This window comes from Staurois parvus, unplaced genomic scaffold, assembly GCF_062004578.1.
Source record: "Staurois parvus isolate SC_StPar_1 unplaced genomic scaffold, SC_StPar_1.0 ptg000006l, whole genome shotgun sequence".
Classification (NCBI taxonomy): Eukaryota; Metazoa; Chordata; class Amphibia; order Anura; family Ranidae; genus Staurois; species Staurois parvus.
In genome coordinates this window covers 9,186,928-9,212,569 of record NW_028317802.1, presented here as the reverse complement: position 1 = coordinate 9,212,569, position 25,642 = coordinate 9,186,928, and the positions used below count along the sequence as shown (strand labels likewise).

General features: G+C 37.6%; 1 protein-coding gene across 21 annotated transcripts in view; it reads left to right on the top strand.

Annotated features, from left to right (window-relative positions):
* LOC149474319 (protocadherin gamma-C5-like) overlaps positions 1-25,642 on the top strand; it is a 561,663-nt gene that overhangs the window by 259,304 nt on the left and 276,717 nt on the right. Inside the window, exon 1 of one of the 21 annotated variants that reach the window (XM_089654620.1) lies at positions 5,983-8,529. The exons of 18 other annotated variants lie outside the window; for them this stretch is intronic. In XM_089654620.1, coding sequence (XP_089510746.1) covers positions 6,085-8,529 — 2,445 coding nt within the window. In that variant the 5' untranslated portion in view covers positions 5,983-6,084. Of the gene's footprint in view, positions 1-5,982; positions 8,530-11,615; positions 14,185-20,355; positions 22,943-25,642 lie in introns of those variants that run through there. 2 more of the 21 variants (XM_089654821.1, XM_089654323.1) reach the window with 2 other exon arrangements.

The following is a 25,642-nucleotide window of genomic DNA, read 5'->3' as shown; positions in this document are numbered from 1 at the left end:
CTACAAATCACCATAAAAGTAGAGGATTTAGGATCTCCAGCATTATTTTCTACTGTCCATGTCTTTATATTCATATTGGATACAAATGACAACTCCCCCGCCCTGCTGTATCCGGAGCACTCTGAGGATCTCATTGTCCAAGAGAGGATCCCAAAATCTACAAGTGCTGGATATCTGGTGACAAAACTGACTGCAGTGGATCTGGACTCTGGTCACAATGCCTGGTTGGCCTTTAACCTCATTGAATCTGGTAGTTATTTACTGTTCCGAGTCTCTAAACATACAGGGGAGGTCAGAACTGTTCGGGGATTTCATGAATTAGAAAATACAGAGCAGCAACTTATCATTCTTATTAGTGATCATGGAGATCCTCCATTATCTACTACTGTCACTGTAATTGTCAGTATTGCAAATGAGGCTGTAGTAGAAAGACCTAAATCTGGTGATTTGTTAACTAATACAAAACCACCATCAGATATGACTTTATATTTAATTGTTTCTCTTGTGGCTATCAGTTTAGTGTCTCTTGTGACATTCATTATATTGCTTGTCAAATGTCTGAAAAAAGACAGTTATGGTTATAGCAGCAGCTGCTGTTATCTTAGTAGATCTGACACAAAACCATACATGGATCAGTACCAGCCAGCTCTTTACCTGAACACAGATGGAACATTAAAATACATGGAAGTCAGGATGGTTCCTCCAGGACAAGGACAATGTTACCAAACTAACTTGCCCCCAGTCTTACAACAGCGGGAATCCGCTTTCCTGCAGTCCTTGGATTTCCCCCAGTTACGGGAACTAGTAAAAGATAGCGATACTTCATCAGATACAAGCTGTTTAAATGATCCAGTTAAGGTGAGTTGTTATTTAATTTTCTTTGGCAAGCTTGTAGTATTGTTACTTATTCCAAAGCACATAATTCAGGTTGATTATATATAATGTTTTTTTATATAGTGTGGTTTTTTTTTTCATATATAATTACTTTTACTGAACTGAAATGCATTTATAATTTCTGAGGAAGATTTATTATGCTTCAGAGCACAGATTTTATTTTATAAACACAACACTAAAATATGCAAAGGTGAAAGCTAAATCATTGCCAATGATTTTACAGGAGTTTTAATTTAAATGTACCTGGTGTGTTCTTTAAAGTATCAGAAGTGTGACTAAATCCTTTTACTTACAATTAGGTGGATGTTGCATATTGTGTTTATCAAATATTGAAGTAGGGAACAGTGTGAATTTATTTAGCATATTGAAAATTAGTATTAAGCTCCTACACTTTTTGGTATGTCATTAAGATTTTGCAGGCATAACCCTAAAAAATTAGAACACCATTAGATTTATGCTTGTGTCTTCAAGACTGTATATAGAACTATGTCCAAAAAAAGATCTATGATCACAGTGATGTGATCCTAAGGGATCATGAAACCTAAGGTTAGTCTTGGTAGTGTTTATTGCTTTTTAAAGAATCTATCAATGAGAAGGTGGCCTCAGGAGCCTCTTCTGTACAGGAGCCTGTGAGAAGTCTTCTGATTCACATGAATCAGTCAAGCTTTGCTTGTCCATGACCACCTGGCACATTGTAACATTGCTTAGAACTACAAATACTTTTTTAATGTTTAACTATTGTAATAGTATTGTATGACACACAATAAAAACAGTTTATTTGAAGTCTATAATATTGACATCTATATGTACTATGCAAGATTCACCTTTACCATCCATAGTGATATGAATTTTACAAGCTTAACAGTTAGTTCTACTGTAATGGATATACCTTTTTCAGCCTAGATGTTTTTAGTTATCAGTGGGCAACCTGTTTGATGTTAAAATATGTGCAATTCTGCCCTTCTTTGAATTAATCCTTATTGACTATCATATTAGGAAATTGATATAAAGGAAATTTGTTTCCTTGAGGTTTTAGCCCAAATTTGGAAAACTTCATACTGAAGCTGCTTGCAGTACTTGCAACTTTTTCATTAAAAAATATTACTGTGTCTAGCTAAATCTGAAGTTTAACCAATAGGCGCCTGGCCAATAGCCGTTTGTCGGCCGGGAAAAGGCTGTAGATTTCTGTGTTGGATGCCAAATGGCGTCCTCCCGCACATGCGCAGTTTTTGCGCTTGCAGAGCCGTGCAGTGGCGCAATCTGTCACCGGCCGTGTACCTCGGACACGGCCGATGACAGATCTGAGTACCGGCCCCCGTTGCCGGTACCATGTGACCTGCTGTGACCAATCACAGCAGGTCACATGACAGTTGTATACAATGGATGGCTTCATTCATGCCATCCATTGTATACTAGTGTCTAGCTATGAATGGTCACAGTGATCACATGCACATGTCATGTGATTAGCTGTGGCCAAATCACAGATAAGCACAAAAAAAAAAAATACTGATCACTTCCCCAAAGTAGTACAATGTTACTATGGTAACATTGTACTACTTTGGACATAGTGAAATATGAAAAATAAATCTTAAAAAAAGAAAAAATGTAATAAAAAATTCAAAATAATAAAAAACAAATATATATATATTATTTTTTTTTTCATACTGTCACCAGTCAGTGTCCCTGATCACCGCCATGACAGTTATATGATGACGCTGTACTGCACCAGTGACAGTATGTAAAAAAAAATAGTGAAAATTATTTTTTTAATTTGTTCATTTTCCGAAAAATTATGACAAAAAAAATGCAACTTCAAAAAACTTGCCATGCCTCTTATGAAGTACGCTGGACTGTTTTCTTTGCAAAAAGGGGTCATTTGGGGGATATCTGTACTAATCTGACATTCTTGGACCTCAAGAAATGAGATTGGCTGTTAGTACTTCAGCACTGATCAATATTCAGATCTATACCATAGTTTGTGAACTCTATAACTTTCCTACAAACTAAAAAATACATCCTAATTTGGGTTATTTTCACCAAAGACATGTAGTAGAATACATCTTGGCCTAAAGTTATGAAGAACAATTATTTATTTGCAAACTTTTATAACAGAAACAAAGAAAAACTTTTTTTTTCAAAATTTTCAGTCTTTTTTTGTTAATTTAGCAAAAAATAAAAAACCCCAGCGGTGATTAAATACCACCAAAAGAAAGCTCTAGTTGTGTGAAGAAAATGATAAAATTTTAGCTTGGGTACAGTGTTGTATGACCGTGCAATTGTCATTCAAAGTGTGAGAGCGCTGAAACCTGAAAAATGGCCTGGGCAGGAAGGGGTAAAAGTGCCCGGTATGCAAATAGTTAAGTATGGCAATTTTTATATAGTTACAGTTTCAGGTTCATAGGTTACAGTTACAGTTTACAGGTTCAGTTTGAGGCAACGTAAATATGTAGAGTATGCGCCATACCTGTAGGATCTACTACAACAGTGATCTCCACTAGGCTCCTGGGTTCCATGTCAAGTGGCTGGCCTGCTGCACTGTGAACACAGGTGGTCACTTCCTTGGCATTGGGACAATTCAGAGAACGATTTGCATTTTCTCAATGAATGCAGAGTATTACCTGATAGAATGAGGTGGAGACACAGGGCACTGGCATCAAGATCTCCACCTCATCCAATTCGAGAAAACTTTGCATTCATTGATTGAACTAAAAATGTTATTTGAAGGATGCCTATACCAAGCAACTGTCCTCCTGCATTCAGTAAGCAACAGGGCAGTCACTCAGCCTGGGACATGGAAGCTATTGGCAATCACTGTTCAGTGGAGATCCCACACACAGGCTTACATCAGTCCAAGTTAGGCTATGTAACTATGTAAAATTGCCATACCTATAATTCAGCTTTATTGCATTGTCATTTGTATGCCTATTCATGAGTGCTTCAGGACTTGCTGTAGTTTCTATTACAGCTTGCCTTGCTAAAATATATCTTAGTTGACTTATTAGTACTTGCCTTAGTCCTTCACTTTTTTATTCAATATAAATACCATATTTGCCTTTAAAGACTATATTTAAATATGCAATTTTACTGTATATATAGAGATATTATGTGTGTCTATCTGTTTTGCACAATTTAAATATATTAAAGCTATTTAATAAACAAAATAACATATTAAATGAGAGTTTATTTTTAATAATACAATAATATGTTGATAATCAAGGATGATAGACAATAACATTCCTTCTTTCTGTTTTTAAATGTTTTTAGGAATTAGACATGTTTTTTAAAAGCCCCAAGAAAAAGATTGGACACAATTCCTTAAACTTTTGTTTAGTTTAATTACTGATTAATATATGCATTACCTAAAACAGAATGAATTGAACAAAGTTTATTAAACTTGAACTAAAGTCCAGCTTTCTTTTATTACTTATCAGCCAGTGAAGGTGTCCCTCTAGGTCCAACACCTTTAGGTGTCCCTCTAGGTACTGGCTTTCTGACACTGACAAGGCTAGGTTAGGTGTAAGGCAGAAGCACTGACTGATTGCTCTTGGAAGACACAACGGGGTTTATTTACTAAAGCTGGAGAGTCCAAAATCAGACTCCCTTCTGCATAGAAACCAATCAGCTTCCAGGTTTCATTGCCAAAGCTTCATTGAACAAGCTGAGGTTAGAAGCTGATTGGTTTCTATGCAGAAGGGAGTCTGATTTTGGACTCTCCAGCTTTAGTAAATAAACCCCAACCTGTCAGAGCCTCTGTTTTATATAGTGCCATGAAACCCAGATATCGCTGGAACCAATGCACAAGTTGTTCACAGGCAGAGCCCTTGCAGACGAATAGATATGAATGCCCTTAGTTGTTTTTTCTTACCAGTTACAGCACAACAAAGAGGTGGACCTAATGGAAATTTTTCGGACTTTAGGTTCACTTGAACGTGGCATAAAGCTGTAAATATATTGACTCAAAAAAGATCAGTTTATATAGGTATTTATTTAATTTTGCAATGTCTTATTATTATCACCATCATATCAAAAATGTAACTAAATTCAACAAATCAAGAATAATGAGGTTTGGGATTAAAAGTGATATTACCCCCAAAGTAAAAATTAAATTGCAGTTTATGCAGCTTACCAAATTGTTGTGGTGATGACAATCATTTTCTTTTTTAAGCTTTCTTTCTTTTATTTTACCTGGTGATCCTGCCAGTGAGTCTGTTATTTTTCAACAGAACAAGCTGCCCTGCAGATGTAACAGTTAGAAGAGGGGACAAACCATTTACCACTGATAGGGATGCTTAAAATGATCAGCTTTTATTTAACTATGTAAATCCTTCATCCATTAAGGAACAAAACTGATTGATGTAGCTGCTTATAAAGTTTTAGCTGAAGTTCATCTTCAGTTTGTTTAGTGTATCTAGTTTTGCTGGTGCAGCTAAAAATACCCACCCCCCCAGACTGGCGATGCTGCTGTCCAAAGTTTTCCCTGTTGCACTTTCATCCAGGGTGTAGGCACTGTAATATAAGAAGTGTTTTACTGGCCAGATCACCAGGTAAAAACAGAGGAAAGAAAAGCAAATGCAATCACAACATGTAATGAGTGGTAAGCTGCAATAAATTACATTTTTACTTTTTGGTTTAATATCGCAAGATTTACAGATAATTCATAATTAAATAAAAGTCTGATTAGTAAAATTACAGAATTAAAAAAAAGATGTCAGTTATATGTTGACATATGTGTTCTATGTAAGAAAGATCCCAGTTTGTTTTACATTAATGATATGCAAAGCATTGTTTATCATTGCATAATAAGATACAAACAATTATGTCTTTTGTAGATCATTTCTATTCAATTTAAAGCAATAATAATTTGTCTTAGTAAAATGTAGGCAGAACATGTTTGGTAAGATAGAAGTTATGTCTGATGACCACAAGAGGACAGACTTGTCATCCACACATTTTATTTAGCTTCAGCAATATATCTGCTCAAGTTAGCTCAGCACTCTCCTCCCCCTGGCTCAGTGATTCACCCTCCCATCTCTTCTCTCACACACAAAGAGCTGCTCTGTTGACGATCCTGAGGATGTTATTGCAATACTTGGATTATTTTTGCAAAGCCATTGGTACAATTTTGTAAACAGGCATTTTGGATTACAGGGGATCTATGGTACAACATATTTTAAGGAAACATTGTAAGATATGGACATCAGAGACTGCTTTCTGTGTTGGAAATGGCAAGTAGCTTTCTCCCTTCTCCTTTGTAGCTGGGGCTGGGTCTCTGGGAAGCTTCGTTATTCTATTGTGGAGGAGTCTGATCCAGGGACATGGGTAGTAAATATAGCTCAGGATCTGGGCATAAAACGTGCAGAGATTTCTCAGCGCAGATTACATTTATCATCTGAGAAGTACCAAAAATATTTTACTGTAAATAAGGACAATGGAGGCTTGACTGTGAATGACAGGATTGATAGAGAGATCCTTTGTGGATCCAGTGTGAGCTGTGTGTTGCATTTAGTGGTGTTTGCTGAAAATCCTATAGAGCATTTTCCTATAGACATAGAGATTCAAGATATTAATGATAATTCCCCCACTTTCTTATCTAGTAAACGCATCATTGAGATTACAGAATTATTAAATCCTGGTGCTAGGTTTACCTTAGATATTGCTAAGGATTTGGATGTTGGCGTTAATGGTGTTAGTCAGTACATATTGAGCACAAATCCTTATTTCTCGTTGTCTGTAAAGAATCGTAAGGATGGCACTCTCATCCCTCAGCTAATACTAGAGAAGGTATTAGATAGGGAGGAGAAAAAAGAACACAATCTTATCCTCACTGCTATAGATGGTGGAGAACCAGCTAGATCAGGATCCTGTCATATCACAATAACAGTGTTAGATATTAATGACAATCCACCAGTCTTTAATCAGTCAGTATATAAGATCAACCTTAAGGAAAATCTCCCTTTAAATACAGTTATATTAACTCTAAATGCAACAGATCTTGATGAGGGAGCAAATGGTGAAATACTGTATTATATTGATGATCACACAGCAGAATCCATCAGAGACAAATTTGCTTTAAATGAACTGAGTGGTCAGATTTATATCAATGGATCGGTAGATTATGAGGATGTCAATTTTTATGAATTTTCTATTAAAGCAGTAGACAAAGGATTTCCTAAATTGGAAGGTGACTGTGTGGTTCATATAGAAATAGAAGATGTAAACGACAATTATCCCGAGATTTCTTTTGCTTCTATGGCAAATGAGATTCCAGAAAATGTGCCTTTTGGAACTGTTGTGGGTTTCATTAATATAGAAGATAAAGATTCTGGGAAAAATGGAGAGATACAATTGGAACTGTTCCCAGATAGTCCATTTAAAACCAGAACTATTAAAAGTCACTATTCATTGGTCACCGATGGGATTTTGGATAGAGAAAAAATGTCCCAATACACTATTGAGTTAACAGCTACTGATTTAGGTTCTCCTGCTCTGTCCAGTAAGACAACGGTCATTCTCAGGGTTTTTGATATTAATGATAATGCACCAACATTTTCACAATCTACCTATAATGCCTTCATTAAGGAGAACAGTGACCCAGGGACTCTTCTATGTACAGTATCTGCTACTGATGCAGATGAGGGGGTTAACTCTGATCTGGTTTACTCTATAGTGGAGACCCAGATAGATGGATCCTCTGTATCCTCTTTTGTTTATATAAATTCTAATAATGGTGATATTTATGCTCAGCGCTCCTTTGATTATGAGCACATTCAAACTCTACAAATCACCATAAAAGTAGAGGATTCAGGATCTCCAAAGTTATTTTCTACTGTCCCTGTCTTTATTTTCATATTGGATACAAATGACAACTTCCCCACCCTGCTGTATCCAGAGCATTCTGAGGATCTCATTGTCCAAGAGAGGATCCCAAAATCTACAAGTGCTGGATATCTGGTGACAAAACTGACTGCAGTGGATCTGGACTCTGGTCACAATGCCTGGTTGGCCTTTAACCTCATTGACCACGACAGTTCTTCACTGTTCCAAGTGTCTAAACATACAGGGGAGGTCAGGACTGTAAGAGGATTTCAGGAAACAGAAAATACAGAGCAGCAAATTGTCATTTCTATAAGTGATCATGGAGAGCCTCCATTAACTACTACCGTCACTGTACTTGTAAGTACAGCAGATGAGGTTGTAGTAGAGAAACCAAAATCTGGGGATTTATTGACACATCCTAAAGCACCATCAGATATGACACTATATTTAATAATTTCTCTTGTAGCTATTAGTGTAGTGTCCCTTGTGACTTTTATCATATTACTAGTGAAATGTCTGAGAAAGGAAAGTTATGGTTATGGCAGCAGTTGCTGTTATCTTAGTGGATCCGAGTCTAAGCCATACATGGATCAGTATCAGCCAGCTCTTTTCCTGAACACAGATGGAACCTTAAAATACATGGAGGTCAGGATGGTTCCTCCAGGTGTGCAGGGACAATGCTACCAAACAAATGTGCCTCCAGCCCCACAACAGCGGGATTCTGCTTTTCTGCAGTACTTGGATTTCCCCCAGTTACGGGAGTTAGTAAAAGACAGTGATACTGCATCAGATACTAGCTGTTTAAATGATCCAACAAAGGTGAGTTGTCTAACACCATTAACCTTCTCCTTGTTTAATCTGAAATATGACAGGTTTACACTTGATTATAAAACTTATGTTTCAAAGTTTCAAAAATGTACATATTTCAACGTTTCAAAAATTTCATTTTACATGTCGTAAGCATTTTTACTTGAAATATCTAGTAAGTGGCTTCTGTTGTGTGTAAGGCTGTGTGCATGAAATGTATATAGAACTCAGTTTTAAAACAGTGAATATGACATCACCAAACATTCAATACTGATAAATAATTCTCTGCAATTTAAAACACATGCACAGGAAAGATACACCTACAGTGTAGTTGGATGTAACCATTGAAACAATTCTTTAAAAAAAATATGGTTTTTGGAAATTGCAGATATACTGCAGTATGCAGGTTTTTTTTAAATGCAATACAAAAGCACATTAATGAAAGCTTTAACATTAAACACAGTGGAGTTGGTTTACTAACGGCAAATAAGCTGTTCAGCTTGCAGATGAATTTTCCTTCAATCATGAATGTTGTGAAATTTCATTTTGAAAAGAATATTGCATCGCATATGCATAAGCAAGAAAAATAAAAAATAAAATTTTTGCTTGCACATGATTGGATGATGAAGGTCAGCAGAGCTTCACTTTGTTTACTAAGGTCTAGGGAAAATACCCTTACAAAGTGCAACTTCCCTTGCAAAGCAAACTATTTGTGAGTCTACTTGCCTTTGGTGAATCAATGCCAATGTTATTGAACTTTGTGCATTTCAGGTTCATTTTTTAATGTGCAGATGCAAAAGTATGTATTGTAAGCAACTGAAAGCTGAATATTGATGACATCCCCTGCATATTTTTTTCCAGGTATCACGGTACATATTTAGGGGTTTGGGGAACTCCTGTAATGAAGGGGCCTGTTAACAGAAGCATAGTGGAAAAGCCAGGTCAGAGAAGAACACAATCTGAGTACACACACAGGATACAGGATACAGGATAAAGGTAGACAAACAGGAGATAGTATATCAGCAGCTGTTGATGCAGGAAACAAAGGCAACTGGTCTTTTTGTTGGAGGTGCAGATGCAACAAGACAACCCCAGTATGCAACCCAAAGGATTGCCCAGCTGGAAAACCAGAGACAGACAGCAGAACAGATAGTGTCATAACCTGGAGAGTCTGGATACACAAAAAAAGTACAAACATGATCCTAAACTGAAGCCAATACAGGTCACAGTTGGTTATTTAAATCAGACATACAGTATATAGCAGTACTAGCTGGTGAGGGTAGAACCCCTAAATAACCCCAGACACAGACCACATGAGAAACCGATGAATGAATGCAGACACACTGAGTGACATGACAGCCCTGACAAGAAATGCACAATAGATATGAGACAAAAAAAAAGAAAAAACACTTGGCTTGTGAAAATATTAAGATTGTCTATTAAGAGCTCTACTTTTTATTCCTGGTGTTACAAGGTTCAGGTTGTGGAAATTCCAGAAAGGTACAAACTTAGAACACCAGAAATTGAAATGCTTTTTTCCTTCAAAAGTCATTTAGAATGCGTATTTTATAAGAGCATATAAAAATGTGCACAGCCATGATTTTGTGGTCATGGTGATAGTCTATTCACATTTGTTTGTTGACATGCAGCAACATTCATGCATTTTGTTGCATAAAATGCATTTTGTAATTTTTTGACTGGTGTGACTAGTTTACATTTATGCACTGCAGTTTAGAATTAAAGGGAAAATATATGGGCCCATTCATGCCTATGCATGTGTCTAAGTATGCACACTGCAGTGCATACATAAGTGTGCGCAGCCGATGGCATTAGGGTGTGCACCCCAAAGCTCAAACACACATGCGCATCTTTCTGATCTCCCTGCGGGCTCATAATATCCAGACCTGCAGATTCGGAGTGAAAAAGTAGAGCTTCCACACTTCTCTTGTAAACAGAGCCGCTCAGTGGGAGATCGTTCCCATCTCCTCTTTGGCACACAGAGCAATAATAGTAATGCAAATGTGGTGATTAGGGTTTGCCCTGGCACACCCTGTGCGCACGCCTATGTGTGCACACAGAAGAGTATGAATGCAGCCTCAGGGAAGAGGTCAAAGCAAACACATAGGGCTTAATAATACTAAAACTGGAGAGTGCAGAATCTAGTGCAGCTGTGCATGGTAGCCAAACAGCTTCTAACTTCTAAATTCGGTGCCAATACATTTAGGCAGCCCAGTACCTACTGCACGGGGGAAATTGCATATTTTTGGCAATAATACATTTAGTTATTTGTTTTAACTTGTTTAGCATTTACTTATTTGTTCTCATTAATCGTCATTTGAAATAACTGCCATTGACCTGTCAGTTTACCAACCAGTATTACAATCCATACAGTCAAGTTGACCTGAACACTACACAGTTGTTTCTGGTTCTTTTATTTGAATGAACAACTGTGTGTCAGTAATGAAAGCTGTGCTTATACAAAATAATAGTATGGCATTGGGTTATGCATTAATAATATTGTAGCCCATAGCAAATAATCAAACCTCACTTTACTAAATATAAAAAGTGACTGAAATTGGCTTGGTTCTGATGGATAGTCTTCACTTATTGTTTCCCTCTTTGTTGTGATTTCCAGATACCTGATACACTATATTATGTTACTGTATTATACTATAATTAACTGTTCTACCCTTTGTGGGAGTGTTCATATTTTTGAAAAAAAATATTTTTTTCAATAATACTTTATTACACAAAAAAAAAGCATTTTTGACTTATAAAAGTATTTGTATATACCTGTTTAGCACATATACATTGTTTTGTAATTCATAAGTACTTTGTAAACATATTAGAAAAAAACAGCAACAGCTATATAATGTGTAATTAATTCCTCTTCTGTCTTCATATTTGCTCCCTATATAAAAATGTACTTGCTTGGTAAGATTGTAGTTATATCTAATGGCCACAGGAGGGCAGAATTGTCATCTGTACATTTTATCTTTCTTTTGCAATATATATGCACTGTGTACTCTCCTCCCCCTGGCTCAGTGATTCACCCTCCCATCTCTTCTCTCACACACAAAGAGCTGCTTTGTTTACAATCCTATGGATGCTCTGGATATACTTGGATTATTTTAGCAATTATATCAGTAGGAATTTTTAGGCAACAGGCATTTTGGATTACAGAGGATCTATGGTACAGTACATATTAAGGAAACATTGTAAGATATGGACATCAGAGGCTTCTGTCTGTACTGGAAATGGCAAGTAGCTTTCTCTCTTCTCCTTTGTAGCTGGGGCTGGGTCTCTGGGCAGCTTCGTTATTCTATTGTGGAGGAGTCTGATCCAGGGACATGGGTAGGAAATGTAGCTCTGGATCTGGGCATAAAACATGCAGAGATTTCTCAGCGCAGATTACATTTATCATCTGAGAAATACCAAAAATATTTTACAGTAAATAAGGAAAATGGAGGCTTGACTGTGAATGACAGGATTGATAGAGAGATCCTTTGTGGATCCAGTGTGAGCTGTGTGCTGAATTTAGAGGTGGTTGCTGAAAACCCTTTAGAGCTTTTCAGTCTAGACATAGAGATTCAGGATATCAATGATAATTCTCCCATATTTTTATCTAATAAACGCAATATTGTTATAACAGAGTTATTTGCAAGTCCTGGTGATAGGTATACCTTAGATATTGCTAAGGATTTGGATGTTGGTATTAATGGTGTTAGTCAGTACACATTAAACACAAATCCTTATTTCTCATTGTTTGTAAAGAATCGTAAGGATGGCACTCTCATCCCTCAGCTGATATTAGAGAAGGTGTTAGATAGGGAGGAGAAACAGAAGCACAATCTTATTCTCACTGCTATTGATGGTGGAGAACCAGCTAGATCAGGATCCTGTCATATCACAATAACAGTGTTAGATATTAATGATAATCGGCCAGTCTTTGATCAGTCAATGTATAAGATCAAACTAAGGGAAAATCTCCCTTTAAATACAGTTATATTAACTTTAAATGCTTCAGATCTTGATGACGGGCCAAATGGTGAAATCATGTATTATGTTGAGGAGCATACATCAGAATCAGCTAGAGAAAAATTTGCTCTGAATGAACACAATGGTCAGATTTATATAAATGGATCTGTAGATTTTGAAGAAGTGCATTTTTATGAATTGTCAATCAAAGCAGTAGACAAAGGGCTTCCTAAACTGGAAGGTGATTGTGTGGTTCATATAGAAGTGGAAGATGAAAATGACAATTATCCTGAGATTTCTTTTGCTTCTATGGCAAATGAGATTCCAGAAAATGCTCCTCTGGGAACTGCTGTGGGATTTATTAATGTAGTAGACAATGATTCTGGGAAAAATGGAGAGATACAATTGGATTTAACTCCAAATATTCCATTCAAAATCAGATCTATAAAAAATCGATATTCATTGGTAACTGATGGTATTTTGGATAGAGAAAAAATATCCCAATACACTGTAGAGCTGACAGCTTCTGATTTAGGATTTCCATCTTTGTCTAGCAAGACAACTGTTATTCTCAGGGTTTCTGATGTGAATGATAATGCACCAATATTTTTACAGTCTACTTATAATGCTTTTATAAAGGAAAGCAGTGAGCCGGGTACTCTTCTATGTACAGTGTCTGCTACTGATGCAGATGAGGGGGTCAACTCTGATCTGATTTACTCTATAGTGGAAACACAGATAGATGAATCTTTTGTATCTTCTTTTGTTTATATTAATTCCAATAATGGTGATGTATATGCTCAGCGTTCCTTTGACTATGAGCACATTCAGACTCTACAAATCACCATAAGAGTAGAAGATTCTGGATCTCCAAAGTTATTTTCTACTGTCCCTGTCTTTATATTCATATTGGATACAAATGACAACTCCCCCACCCTACTGTATCCGGGGCACTCTGAGGATCTCATTGTCCAAGAGAGGATCCCAAAATCTACAAATGCTGGATATCTGGTGACAAAACTGACTGCAGTGGATCTGGACTCTGGACACAATGCCTGGTTGGCCTTTAACCTTATTGATCCTGACAGTTTTTCACTATTCCAAGTCTCTAAACATACAGGAGAGGTTAGGACTGTGCGAGGATGTCAGGAAACAGAAAATACAGAGCAGCAACTTGTCATCTCTATCAGTGATCATGGGGATCCCTCATTATCTACTACTGTCACTGTACTTGTAAGTATAGCTGATGATGTTGTAGTAGAGAGACCCAAATCTGGAGATTTCCACAGAAATTCCAAACCCCCATCAGATATGACTTTATATTTAATTGTTTCTCTTGTGGCTATTAGTTTAGTTTCTCTTGTGACTTTCATTATATTACTGGTGAAATGTCTGAGAAAGGAAAGTTATGGTTATAGCTGCTGTTATCTTAGTGGATCTGAAACCAAATCATACATGGATCAGTATCAGCCAGCTCTTTTCCTGAATACAGATGGAACCTTAAAATACATGGAAGTCAGGATGGTTCCTCCAGGGGGACAAGGACAATGTTACCAAACTAATGTTCCTCCAGCCCCACAACAGAGGGATTCAGCTTTTCTGCAGGCATTGGATTTTCCCCAGTTACAGGAACTAGTTAAAGACAGTGATACCTGCTCAGATACAAGCTGTTTGAATGATACAAACAAGGTGAGTTATTCTATAAACCTACAGTCTCTTATCTTCTAATTTTTTAGTATGATATATGGAGGGTTCTAAGTTTGTCAGCTGAATAAACATGTATTTGGTGAATCTGTGCTAACAAATCCACATATTCTAAGCAATTGTTTTGTCAATTTAATTATATGCTTAATTGTATATATTACATATTTGTCAGCTTTTTAGTTTTAGTTTCTCAGGGCCCATTTAGACTCTGGTGCAAATAAGAAATGCTCTTTTTAAATGCATTTAAAGTTTAAAAGGACTGTTCACCAATAATTGATTTTACTGCCATTCCCTTCCTTCCCAACGTTCTTGCACAATCATATCTAATTTTTCTGTTTTGCATTTTGTTCATAGCTGTTTTAGCTGGATTCATCCTCCCACTTCCTTGTTATTTCACCCAAGTGCAAGCAGAATACTTTTGGGTCATCCATCTCCACTCAGTCAAAAGTACAAAATATAAGTCGCCCATGTGGGTTGAAAGGAGCAAGTTTGAAGCTGAGCCATGGGTTTGGGTTTATTCTTGAAACCCTTGGGTCATCCACAGCCTCTTGGGATATGCACATCATACATCCCAGAGGGCTGCAAACAGGTTTCATAAGATTTCTGAAGCATTGCTACTTTGCTTCTTTAATGTTATGGCTTTTTTATTGCTTGTCATAGTGTCTTGATGTGACTTGACGTTGGTGTCAACTACCAAATAGTGATTAAAATCACTATTAGTATGCATGAAATCTAAGGACACATCATTAGGGGATCAGCTGTGAAAGTCAGGAAGTAACCGCGGACTCCCGATGATCCTGGATGCAAGTTGGCATCATGAAAAAGAGAAGCACAAGGAAAATGTTGACTATGAGGGAGACATTACTGGAATTCAATGACTAATAAGTAGTGTTTTTTATTTTTAATATATAAACATTTATTGGCATGGCTGAAGTAAATATTTGACTTATAGGTGGCTGGTCCTTTTGAAGTTTAGTCTCATATATTTTGACTTCCCTGGTTCCTCCTTCCCCCCCCCTTATCAGCATTTTAATTATATTTTTAAAAATGAAAACTTTCTGTTTCCATGGCATGCTTTTTTTTTTTTTTATTTAGACCCAATGCTAATGAGTGGGTGTTCCTAGGCAGGTTGTATTTATATGCAGACTGTTTTAGGTAATCCTCACATGTAATGCAGATCCTCCATGATTAAAATATTATAAACTAAAAAGGGGTGAACCAAGGATAGTAAGGCAGGGGAGGAAGCACTAGATAATGCTGGATGTCATTGAGCCAGGTCACGAGGTGGACTCTTATTTGATTTGTTGCAGCTTTTAATGTAAACTCTGAAAAGCTCACAGCCTGCATTGAAATTAGAGTAAGCATTTAAGTTTTCCACATGTAATTTCTAAGGGCACTTCTTTTTTATGTGAAACTCTAAGGAGTATAAATCAAGCTGTGCCATTACTATTGTCTAGGGAAGATGTGGTTACTAGAAACCGCAGCTAAAACAGAGGTTTTGAAATGAGAACCACAGAAAAGCATTAAAGAAAATTCTACTTTTTTTTAGATCAGATTTTTTTTAAGGACATCAACAACATAGAAACAAACCACCATGCATGAAATAAGACGAGTGACGAATTGTACTGTCTTTATAATATGTTAAATGCTGTATGTGTTTATATGCAACTTTATATTGCACACTCTGTATAAAATGCAAAAGGGTAAATATACACATTTACCTACAATTAGGTCTGTGACGAACGCGGTGCCTGACCCCTGCCCTTCTCACCAACTCATGACAATAGACCAGCCAATCTCACTCTGTGCTGTTACTTGCATAACAATGCCATTCTCAGGTACACCCTGCACAAACGTTTTCCAGCTTGCGGGACCACAGTCTAAGTGCCAGCAACTTAGAGCGATTGTCACTGGGTTAGGTTAATTACGCAATTAACCCTTCAAACTGCCACAAGAAAACTTTGGGCCTATCAACCCTCCACAATGTTATCAAGAACAAATGTGAACAATAAACGTCTGTAACACACACTGTCACCACAGACAAGTATATTCAGAGGATTGTAATATACAGTAGCACTCTTCAAAACATGGGGATTCTTTAGTTTGCATTCAAAGCTTTAGAGACAGTTTCAACACTTTTCAAAATAGGGTTTATTACTAAAAGGGTCAAAATGGTGCTATTTAAATAATAACAGAAAGGGATGTTACAAAGACATAAAGAGAACAATAAAGCAACAGCGTGAGGAAAGTACTGCCGATAACTGGCAATTGTCAGAAAACAGATCGGCACTGATCATCAGGGCACTGATGATCAGTGCACAGCAGTGCCACCCACCAGTGCCCATCAGTGCCACCCACAAGTACCAAGCAGTGCCACCCACATGTGCCCAGCAGTGCCACCCACATGTGCCTAGCAGTGCCACCCACATGTGCCTAGCAGTGTCACCCACCTGTGCCTAGCAGTGCCACCCATCAGTGCCCAGCACTGCCACCAGGCAGTGTCGTCAGTCAGTACCACCCATCAGTGCCCATCAGTGCTGCTCATCAGCACCACCTTTCAGTGCCCATCAGTGCCACCTACCAGTGCCCATTATTGCTGCATATCAGTGCAGCATCATCAGTGCCAGCTCAGCAGTGCTGCTCATCAGTGCTGCCTATCCGTGCCACCTCATCAGTGCCACCTATCAGTGCTGCCTATCAGTGCTCATCAGTGCTGCCTATCAGTGCAGCCTCATCAATGCACATCAGTGAAGGAGAAAAATTACCTGTTTGCAAAATTTTATAATAGAAACAAAGAAAAACTTTTTTTCAAATGTTTTGGGTTTTTTTGTTTATAGCGCAAAAAATAAAACACCCAATGGCGATTAAATACCACCAAAAGAATGCTCTATTTGTGTGAAAAAATTTATAAAAATGTCATATGGGTACAGTGTTCCATATTAAAAGGTAAAAAAGTGAACGCTATCCAATCTGCAGCTAAGCACTCAAGGTAAAAACCTTATACACAGAATAAATAGAATAGTGCAGCACTAAAACAATAAATCAGAGTTCAATGTAAGCAACAGGTAACTGGTAGGATCAATGGCGGTGCTCCGTGAGAAATAGCAGAATTACGCACTCACCAGTTGCGTAATAGTTATACGCATGAAGTATCACATCTAGGGATTTCCTCATCAGATAATGGTCTGGTCAGGGTTAGGTACTCATCCTTCAGTGTGGTAATCAGCCAAAAGCCCAGGAATCAGATTAATTGGATCCAGGTGCCAGAGGTCCCTTTAAGGGATAGGTAGAAGAGGGTGCCTATTTACAGGATATCTTACTTCTCTGGGTCAGGCGACTGGATCTCAGTGGTGGGCTCTGCAAATAAATACTCCAGTTCTTAGATGTGATGGTTGAATTTCTTTTCTTTTTTAGCCTTTCTTGCCTTTATTTTCATCTTCAAGAGAACAAGCTGTCCTCTAGCTGCACCCGTTTTATGACTGTAGTCTGTTCCTGGTCTCCTTGAGAAACAGTGTTCCATGACTGCGCAATTGTCATTCAAAGTGCGACCAACTTGTGCAACGACAAGTGGTTAAATGAGAGCTCACTCTTAACAAGTCCTGTCATCCCTTTTTCTATGATATCAAGGGGGTGTAGACAGAGACCAGCTGACCAATAATCCAGTTTAAGGGATGGGTGCTTGGAGGTCACCAAATTTATGACCAAGTCCCAACTACAGTTTCATACTAATATTACAAATTCCAATATGTGCAGACAGGGGTGGACTGACCATTCGAGCACTCGGGCACTGCCCGAGGGCCCGGGGTCAGTAGGGGGCCCCATGAAATTCCCCTGGTACCTGTTATAGTCTTTTTTGGGTGTTTTTTGTGTGTGGGCAAGGACACAGGGGTCCCATGATCGCCTATTGCCCGGGGGCCCCATGAGTTGTCAGTCCGCCCCTGCGTGCAGGTGGTATTCTAGCAACTGGCAGATTAATATTCAAAATTATATTTCGAACCCAGGGATATCAAACAGAGCGTACCTTTGTCACCCAGGAGGGAGGAGACTGCTTTCTCCCCTTTCCTATGTGCTAACATAGTCATGTATGACCTTGATTTGTTCGGTATGATATTCCCTATTCAAATATATACCTAATATTAATGTGCTCTGTTCCTGTTGAATTCAATGAATTGTATGTGGAATTGTTACATGTGGAATAGATGTTTTATGGCATGCTCTGCATTCCTAGAGCTCTAATGGCCTTACAGGTCATGTGTGACTGCTTGACTGGGTTATTATTGTTTTATGATAGGGCAAAGGAAAGTGTTTTCCATGGTTCATGCAAACGGGCATCCTGCCAAGACTAATTAGCCGTTTACAGCCCTGGACGCTGGTGTCTGTGTTTTAATTAAGATAAGAGGCTATTTTGAAGTTCGTTAAAAGTTACAGCTGCAAATTCCAGTTTTCAGGAGGGGAGAAAGAATATTGCTCATGAAAAACAAAAATGTCTGTCGCATACAGGTTCCATGTCCCTATTGCACATAATCATTAAAGGGTCAATTTAACATTCTGTATCTTTTTATTAGAATTGAAATCCAGCAGGTACCTCACTTACAATGTTGGTCTGCAGGTTATGCATTGCATATGATAATGTGTGAGCATGAATGCCAGACAGGGCCCCAAAGAAAAGAGGCCAACCAGAGAGGAAAAAGCCTGTGGGAGCAAGGGAGAAGGTAAGTATAAATGCATTTCAAAGTACCCTAAGCAAAAATGGCAATTTAACTCTTGTACTGCAAAGGGAGTACCACTGCAAGGGCAGTTATGAATTTTCCCATAGTTCAGCATTTAGGTTATTTGACTATGTTTTTTAAACATATAAACTTGCTGAATGACCAGGTATAGGTATCTTTAGTAAAATTGTGATTTTTTTTTTTTAAAAGCTTGATTTTTGAAGTATACTAGTAAATAATAAAAAAAACACAATCAACTTAGTGTACAATGTGAAGTTTTTTAGCACATTTCAGATTACATTGGTAGCTAACACAATACTTGCAAAACTATCCCTAGTGCTGCTATTGTAGCCCTTCCTTGGTCTACAGTGCTCAATGGGAATTGGGCCGCTGCATCCTCCCTTCATGTTGTTGGGTGTTGTGGGACTGTATTCTATTTTTGTGTTTACCAGATTCAGATCTGGAAATGCCATACAGTCCCAGATCTAGGGTAGCAGCATTTGGGGGGAAGGCAGGTTAGTCTGTTTCTCCGTGTCAGGGTTCAGTGCCTTGTTTCTGTGTTTTTTCTTAAATAGTAATTTTATTATTCAGTTATCTACAGGCTTTATATATGTATTTGTTATAGATTTAATGAGAACTATGTGCAACACAAAGACTATTTTTACTATTTGGTCTTAGTTCAAAGCATTATTGCTTCTGAAACTTGCACTTATTAGGGAGATTGTTTCCACCTGCCTTTGGGTCTTTCTTTTAGAAAATCGGTTGTGTATACTCATCTTTGACAATTTTTTTGCAAAAGTCTATCTATAGTAAGCTAAACTTTTTACATTTTCAGTAATATGAGATACCAAACACTTCATTATAATTCTTCATAAGCTTCGTTATGCAAATTTCAACACACCTTCTTACATCTTCTTTTCTCTAAGAATGACCCTTCCTTGCAATGAGTCAGTAGTTGGGCCCAATAAGCATCCCAGGCTCTCAGTCACAGGATTTGGTAGAAATTTGCGTACCGGCATAACATGGGATTCTGGTGGAAAGATTGGCCAGGCCTGAAGGCATCTAGAAATATAACAAAACATGAAAACTGTTTCAAACTCAAAACTTTGGCCTGAATGTAGTAGTAATAATAATGTTGACTTGTATTGATTAAAGGGTTTAAAATGACCAAGTTTACATCTATGTTTTGCTTAGCACATGTTACGTATTTGTAATAATCATAATATATAAATTATTGTTTAGAAGAAATATGTGTTGAAAAAACTAAGACAATCTTTTGTTTTCTATGCAAGATTGCAGTTATTTTTAAAAGCCACAGGAGGTCAGACTTGTCATCTGATCATTTGATTTAGCTTCAGAAATATATCTGCTCAAACTAGCCCTGCACTCTCCTCCCCCTGGCTCAGTGATTCACCCTCCCATCTCTTCTCACACACACAAAGGACTGCTTCAATAGGGATCCTGAGGATGTTTTTGTTCCAGATGGATTATTTTTGCTATGAAACACATATGAATTTATAAGCAGCAGGCATTGTGGATTATAAAGGATCTATGATACAGCAAATACCAAGGAAACACTGTAAGATATGGACATCAGAGACTGCTGTCTGTGTTGGAAATGGCAAGTAGCTTTCTCCCTTCTCCTTTGTAGCTGGGGCTGGGTCTCTGGGCAGCTTCGTTATTCTATTGTGGAGGAGTCTGATCCAGGGACATGGGTAGGAAATGTAGCTCAGGATCTGGGCATAAAACATGCAGAGATTTCTCAGCGCAGATTACATTTATCATCTGAGAAATACCAAAAATATTTTGCTGTAAATAAGGAAAATGGAGGCTTGACTGTGAATGACAGGATTGATAGAGAGATCTTTTGCGGATCCAGTGTGAGCTGTGTGCTGAATTTAGAGGTGGTTGCTGAAAATCCTGTAGCGCATTTCAGTTTAGATATAGTGATCCAAGATATTAATGATAATTCTCCCATATTTGTATCTAATAAAAACATTATAGAGATTACAGAGTTAATTGCAAGTCCTGGTGATTGGTTTACTTTAGATATAGCTAAGGATTTAGATGTTGGTGTTAATGGTGTTAGTCAGTACATTTTAAACACAAATCCTTATTTCTCATTGTCTGTAAAGAATCGTAAGGATGGTACTCTCATCCCTGAGCTGATTTTAGAGAAGATATTAGATAGGGAGGAGAAACAAGAACACAATCTTATTCTCACTGCTATAGATGGAGGAGAGCCGGCTAGATCAGGATCCTGCCATATCACAGTCACAGTGTTAGATATTAATGATAATCGACCAGTCTTTGATAAGCCAGTGTATAAGATCAATCTAAGAGAAAATCTCCCTTTAAATACTGTTATATTAACTTTGAATGCAACAGATCTTGATGAGGGAGTAAATGGTGAAATCCTGTATTATGCTGACAAACACACATCAGAATCTGCTAGAGAAAGATTTGCTCTGAATGAACAGAATGGTCAGATTTATATTAATGGACCCGTAGATTTTGAGGAAGTAAATTTTTATGAATTGTCAATCAAAGCAGTAGACAAAGGAATTCCTAAACTAGAAGGTGGCTGTTTAGTTCATATACAAGTAGAAGATGTAAATGATAATTATCCTGAGATTTCTTTTGCGTCAATGGCAAATGAGATTCTAGAAAATGTTCATATGGGAACTACTGTGGGATTTATTAATGTGGTAGACAAGGATTCTGGGAAAAATGGAGAGCTACAATTAGATGTAACTTCCAATATTCCATTTAAAATCAGATCTATAAAAAATCATTATTCGTTGGTCACCGATGGGATTTTGGATAGAGAAAAAACATCCCAATACACTATAGAGCTGACAGCTTCTGATTTAGGATCTCCAGTTTTGTCTAGTAAGACAACTGTTATTCTCAGGGTTTCTGATGTGAATGATAATGCACCAATATTTTTACAGTCTGATTATAATGTTTTTATAATGGAAAACAGTGACCCGGGGACTCTGCTATATACAGTGTCTGCTACTGATGCAGATGAGGGGGTGAACTCTGATCTGGTTTACTCTATAGTAGAGACCCAGATAGATGGATCCTCTGTATCTTCTTTTGTTTATATCAATTCTAATAATGGTGATTTATATGCTCAGCGTTCCTTTGACTATGAGCACATTCAGACTCTACAAATAACCATAAAAGTAGAGGATTCTGGATCTCCAAAGTTATTCTCTACTGTCCCTGTCTTTATATTCATATTGGATACAAATGACAACTCCCCCACCCTACTGTATCCGGAGCACTCTGAGGATCTCATTGTCCAAGAGAGGATCCCAAAATCTACAAGTGCTGGATATCTGGTGACAAAACTGACTGCAGTGGATCTGGACGCTGGTCACAATGCCTGGTTGGCCTTTAACCTTATTGATCCTGGTAGTTCTTCACTTTTCCAAGTATCTAAACATACAGGAGAGGTCAGGACTGTAAGAGGATTTCAGGAAATAGAAAATACAGAGCAGCAACTTGTTATCACTATCATTGATCATGGGGATCCCTCATTATCTACTACTGTGACTGTAGTTGTCAGTATAGCAGATGATGTTTTAGTAGAGAGACCCAGGTCTGGAGATTTCCTCAGAAATTCCAAGCCACCATCCGATATGACATTATATTTAATTGTCTCTCTTGTGGCTATCAGTTTAGTTTCTCTTGTGACATTCATTATATTACTGGTGAAATGTCTGAAGAAGGAAAGTTATGGTTATAGCAGCAGCTGCTGTTATCTTAGTGGATCTGAATCTAAATCATACATGGATCAGTATCAGCCAGCTCTTTTCCTGAACACAGATGGAACCCTAAAATACATGGAAGTCAGGATGGTTCCTCCAGGAGGACAAGGACAATGTTACCAAACTAATGTGCCTCCAGGCCCACATCAGAGGGACTCTGCTTTTCTGCAGTCTCTGGATTTTCCCCAGTTACGGGAGCTAGTTAAAGACAACGATACTTGTTCAGATACAAGTTGTTTGAATGATCCAAACAAGGTGAGTTATTCTGTAAATCTGCAGTTGCTTATCTCCTAAATTGTTAACATGACTTATAGAAGGTTTTGCAGCTGGGTAACCGTGTATTTTCTTCAGTCTATGCTAACAATTTTGTTTAACAACATTCTAAGGTATATGCTGTCACACATCTGTTGTAGACTTTTTGCAATTGTAGCATTGGGTTTGCTAATTTATTAGTTTTTAATTGTATATATATTACTTTGCCTGTTTTTAGTTTTGTGTTCTCTTAGGGTCTGCTTCAGTCTGGTGCTTAAAGCAAGTGGTTTTTTTTAATATGCATGTAAAGCTTAAAGAGGACTGTTTACAAATAATAAAACTTTCTGCCATCACCTTCTTTTCTCCTCTTTCTTAGCCAATCAAATCCACTTTCTTTATCTGTTTCCATATATAGCTGTTTTAGCTAGATTCACCCTCCCACTCCCTTGTTTTTCACCTGTGTGAGAGTAACATACCTTTGCACATCACATACCCTAAAAGGCTGCAGTCAGTAGGTTCAAAAGTCTTGTGCAGTTGCTGAAGTATTGTTAGATTTCATGTCTACATTGTTTCTCTAATTCTATGGTTTACTGGTTGCCGTGATGTCTTTATGTGGCCTGACACTGACGTCAACCAGCTACTAGTAAATAAAATTGCAAACAATGAAATATTGATGTGCATTAGCATGAGATTCAGTGGTGCATCGTCCGGGAGAAGGGGGGCGGTTTTGAAAGTCAGGAAGTAACTGTCGATTTCCAATGATCCTGGATCCAAGTTGGCAGCATGCAAGAAAAGAAGCTCAAGAAAACATTGGCTTTGAAGGAGACATTGCTGGACTTCATGGACTAATATGTATGTGTTTTTTAATTAGATGCAAGTAGTGGGCTAGCTCTTAGGAGGAGATATGCAAATATAAAAATGGGTGTATGTTAGTGTGGAGGAGTGGGCATTCTGAGGCAGACTGTATTTGCATACAGACAGCCCTAAGTAGCATGTGATGCTGAGCCTCCATGACTGACAGAACATAAGCTAAAAATGAGCATGTGAGGTTTTAATATGTAATTTATAAAGGCACCCGTTTATGCGATGCTCTTAAGTGTGTTGAAATAGGAAATGCAAATAAGCATGTGAGTTTTTAATATAAATTTTAAGGGCCCTTTTTTATGCAAAGTTTGAAAGGTTATGGAAATAGCAGTGCCCTTCCTTTCTAGGGAAGATGTGCTTATTAGAAACTGCAGCTAAAAGAGAATTTTTTAAATGGAAACCATAGAAAAGTACTAATGAGAATTGTACTGTTATAATATGTTAAGTACTGTATGTATTTCCATGCAATTTTATATATCATATTCTGTCTAAAATGCAAAAGGGTAAATATTAAACTACTTTACCTACAGTTGGGTATATGGGACATTCTGTTTCTTTTACTAGAACTGGGGTCTAGCAATGATTTAAAGCTGAACACTAGGCTACACCCACACTGTAATGGTTAAATGTTCCTTTTTATCATGGGTACTATTATGATGCAGTTTCACTTACCTTTCCCCTCACTCCCCTCTTCCCCCTGAACCTTTGGCTTCCTCACTTGCAATGCAGGGCAGAGGGTCCTGCATTGTACATAATGATGTGAGAGTCCAAACAGCAGATGGGGCTCCAAAGAGAATGGGTTTCAGAGGACGAGTCGTACAGAGAAGAGGAACCCTGAAGGATTGAGGGATGAGGTAATTACAACTGCATTGAAAAGTACCTTAGGCAAAATTAGCCATTTACCCTGTGGGGGTAGCCCCACTGCAGTATTAAAATTATTTGACTGTGTATCTAAAACATATAATCTTGTTGAATGGACAGTTATAAGTGTTTTTAGAAAATGGTGATCTTATTAAAAAATTATAGATATCTAACTACACTAATTGACCAGTAGATATTAAAAAATCATAATTTGTTTAGTGAACAATTTGAAAATCATTAGCACAGTATCAGATTATACTGGTGGAATGATACCTGCAAAACTTTAACTGGGGTTGAGAATGCAGCCCTTTCATGGTCTACATGGCTAGATGTGAATTAGGCTGCTGCATCCTCCCATTTGTGCCTTTGAGACATTAAGTGCCATGTTTCCGTGTTTTCTTCTGAACTAGGAGTTTTAATATAGTTACCTCCAGGCTTTAAATACTTATTTCTTATAGATTAGTAGAGAACAATGTGCAATACAAAGATGTGTGGTCATGGTAAATGCAAAGTTAATGTGGTTTGAAAGAGCACAAAATTGAAATTTAGTCTTGGGTTTGATTTTATTGAGCACCACAATAAAAAGTGCACATGGGAATCCTCTCTCAAACAGCAACTTGTGTAAATGTTCCTGATCCACATTAAGAAACTGAATTCTCAAACCGAAGATTGATAGCATTGCAATCAGTCACGCTAGTGTATTGCTTGTCTAAAAACCATCAGTACATACATTCAAAAAGTCTTTATTTCCATATATTCACACAAAGAGAGAGAAAGCAATAAAAAAAGTGATAGTGAAAAAGAGAACAAGAAAGAGAGAGAGGGGGAGAGGGAGAGAGAGAGAAAAAGTACCTCATGTTGTTTTAGGTCAAAATATTTCCTTCATACAGTAGCCTAAATTAATAAATAGTGAATTGAAGGCATTTGCCTGTGCTCGATGGATAAACACTTTTACTTCACTATTTTACAGTTTGAATC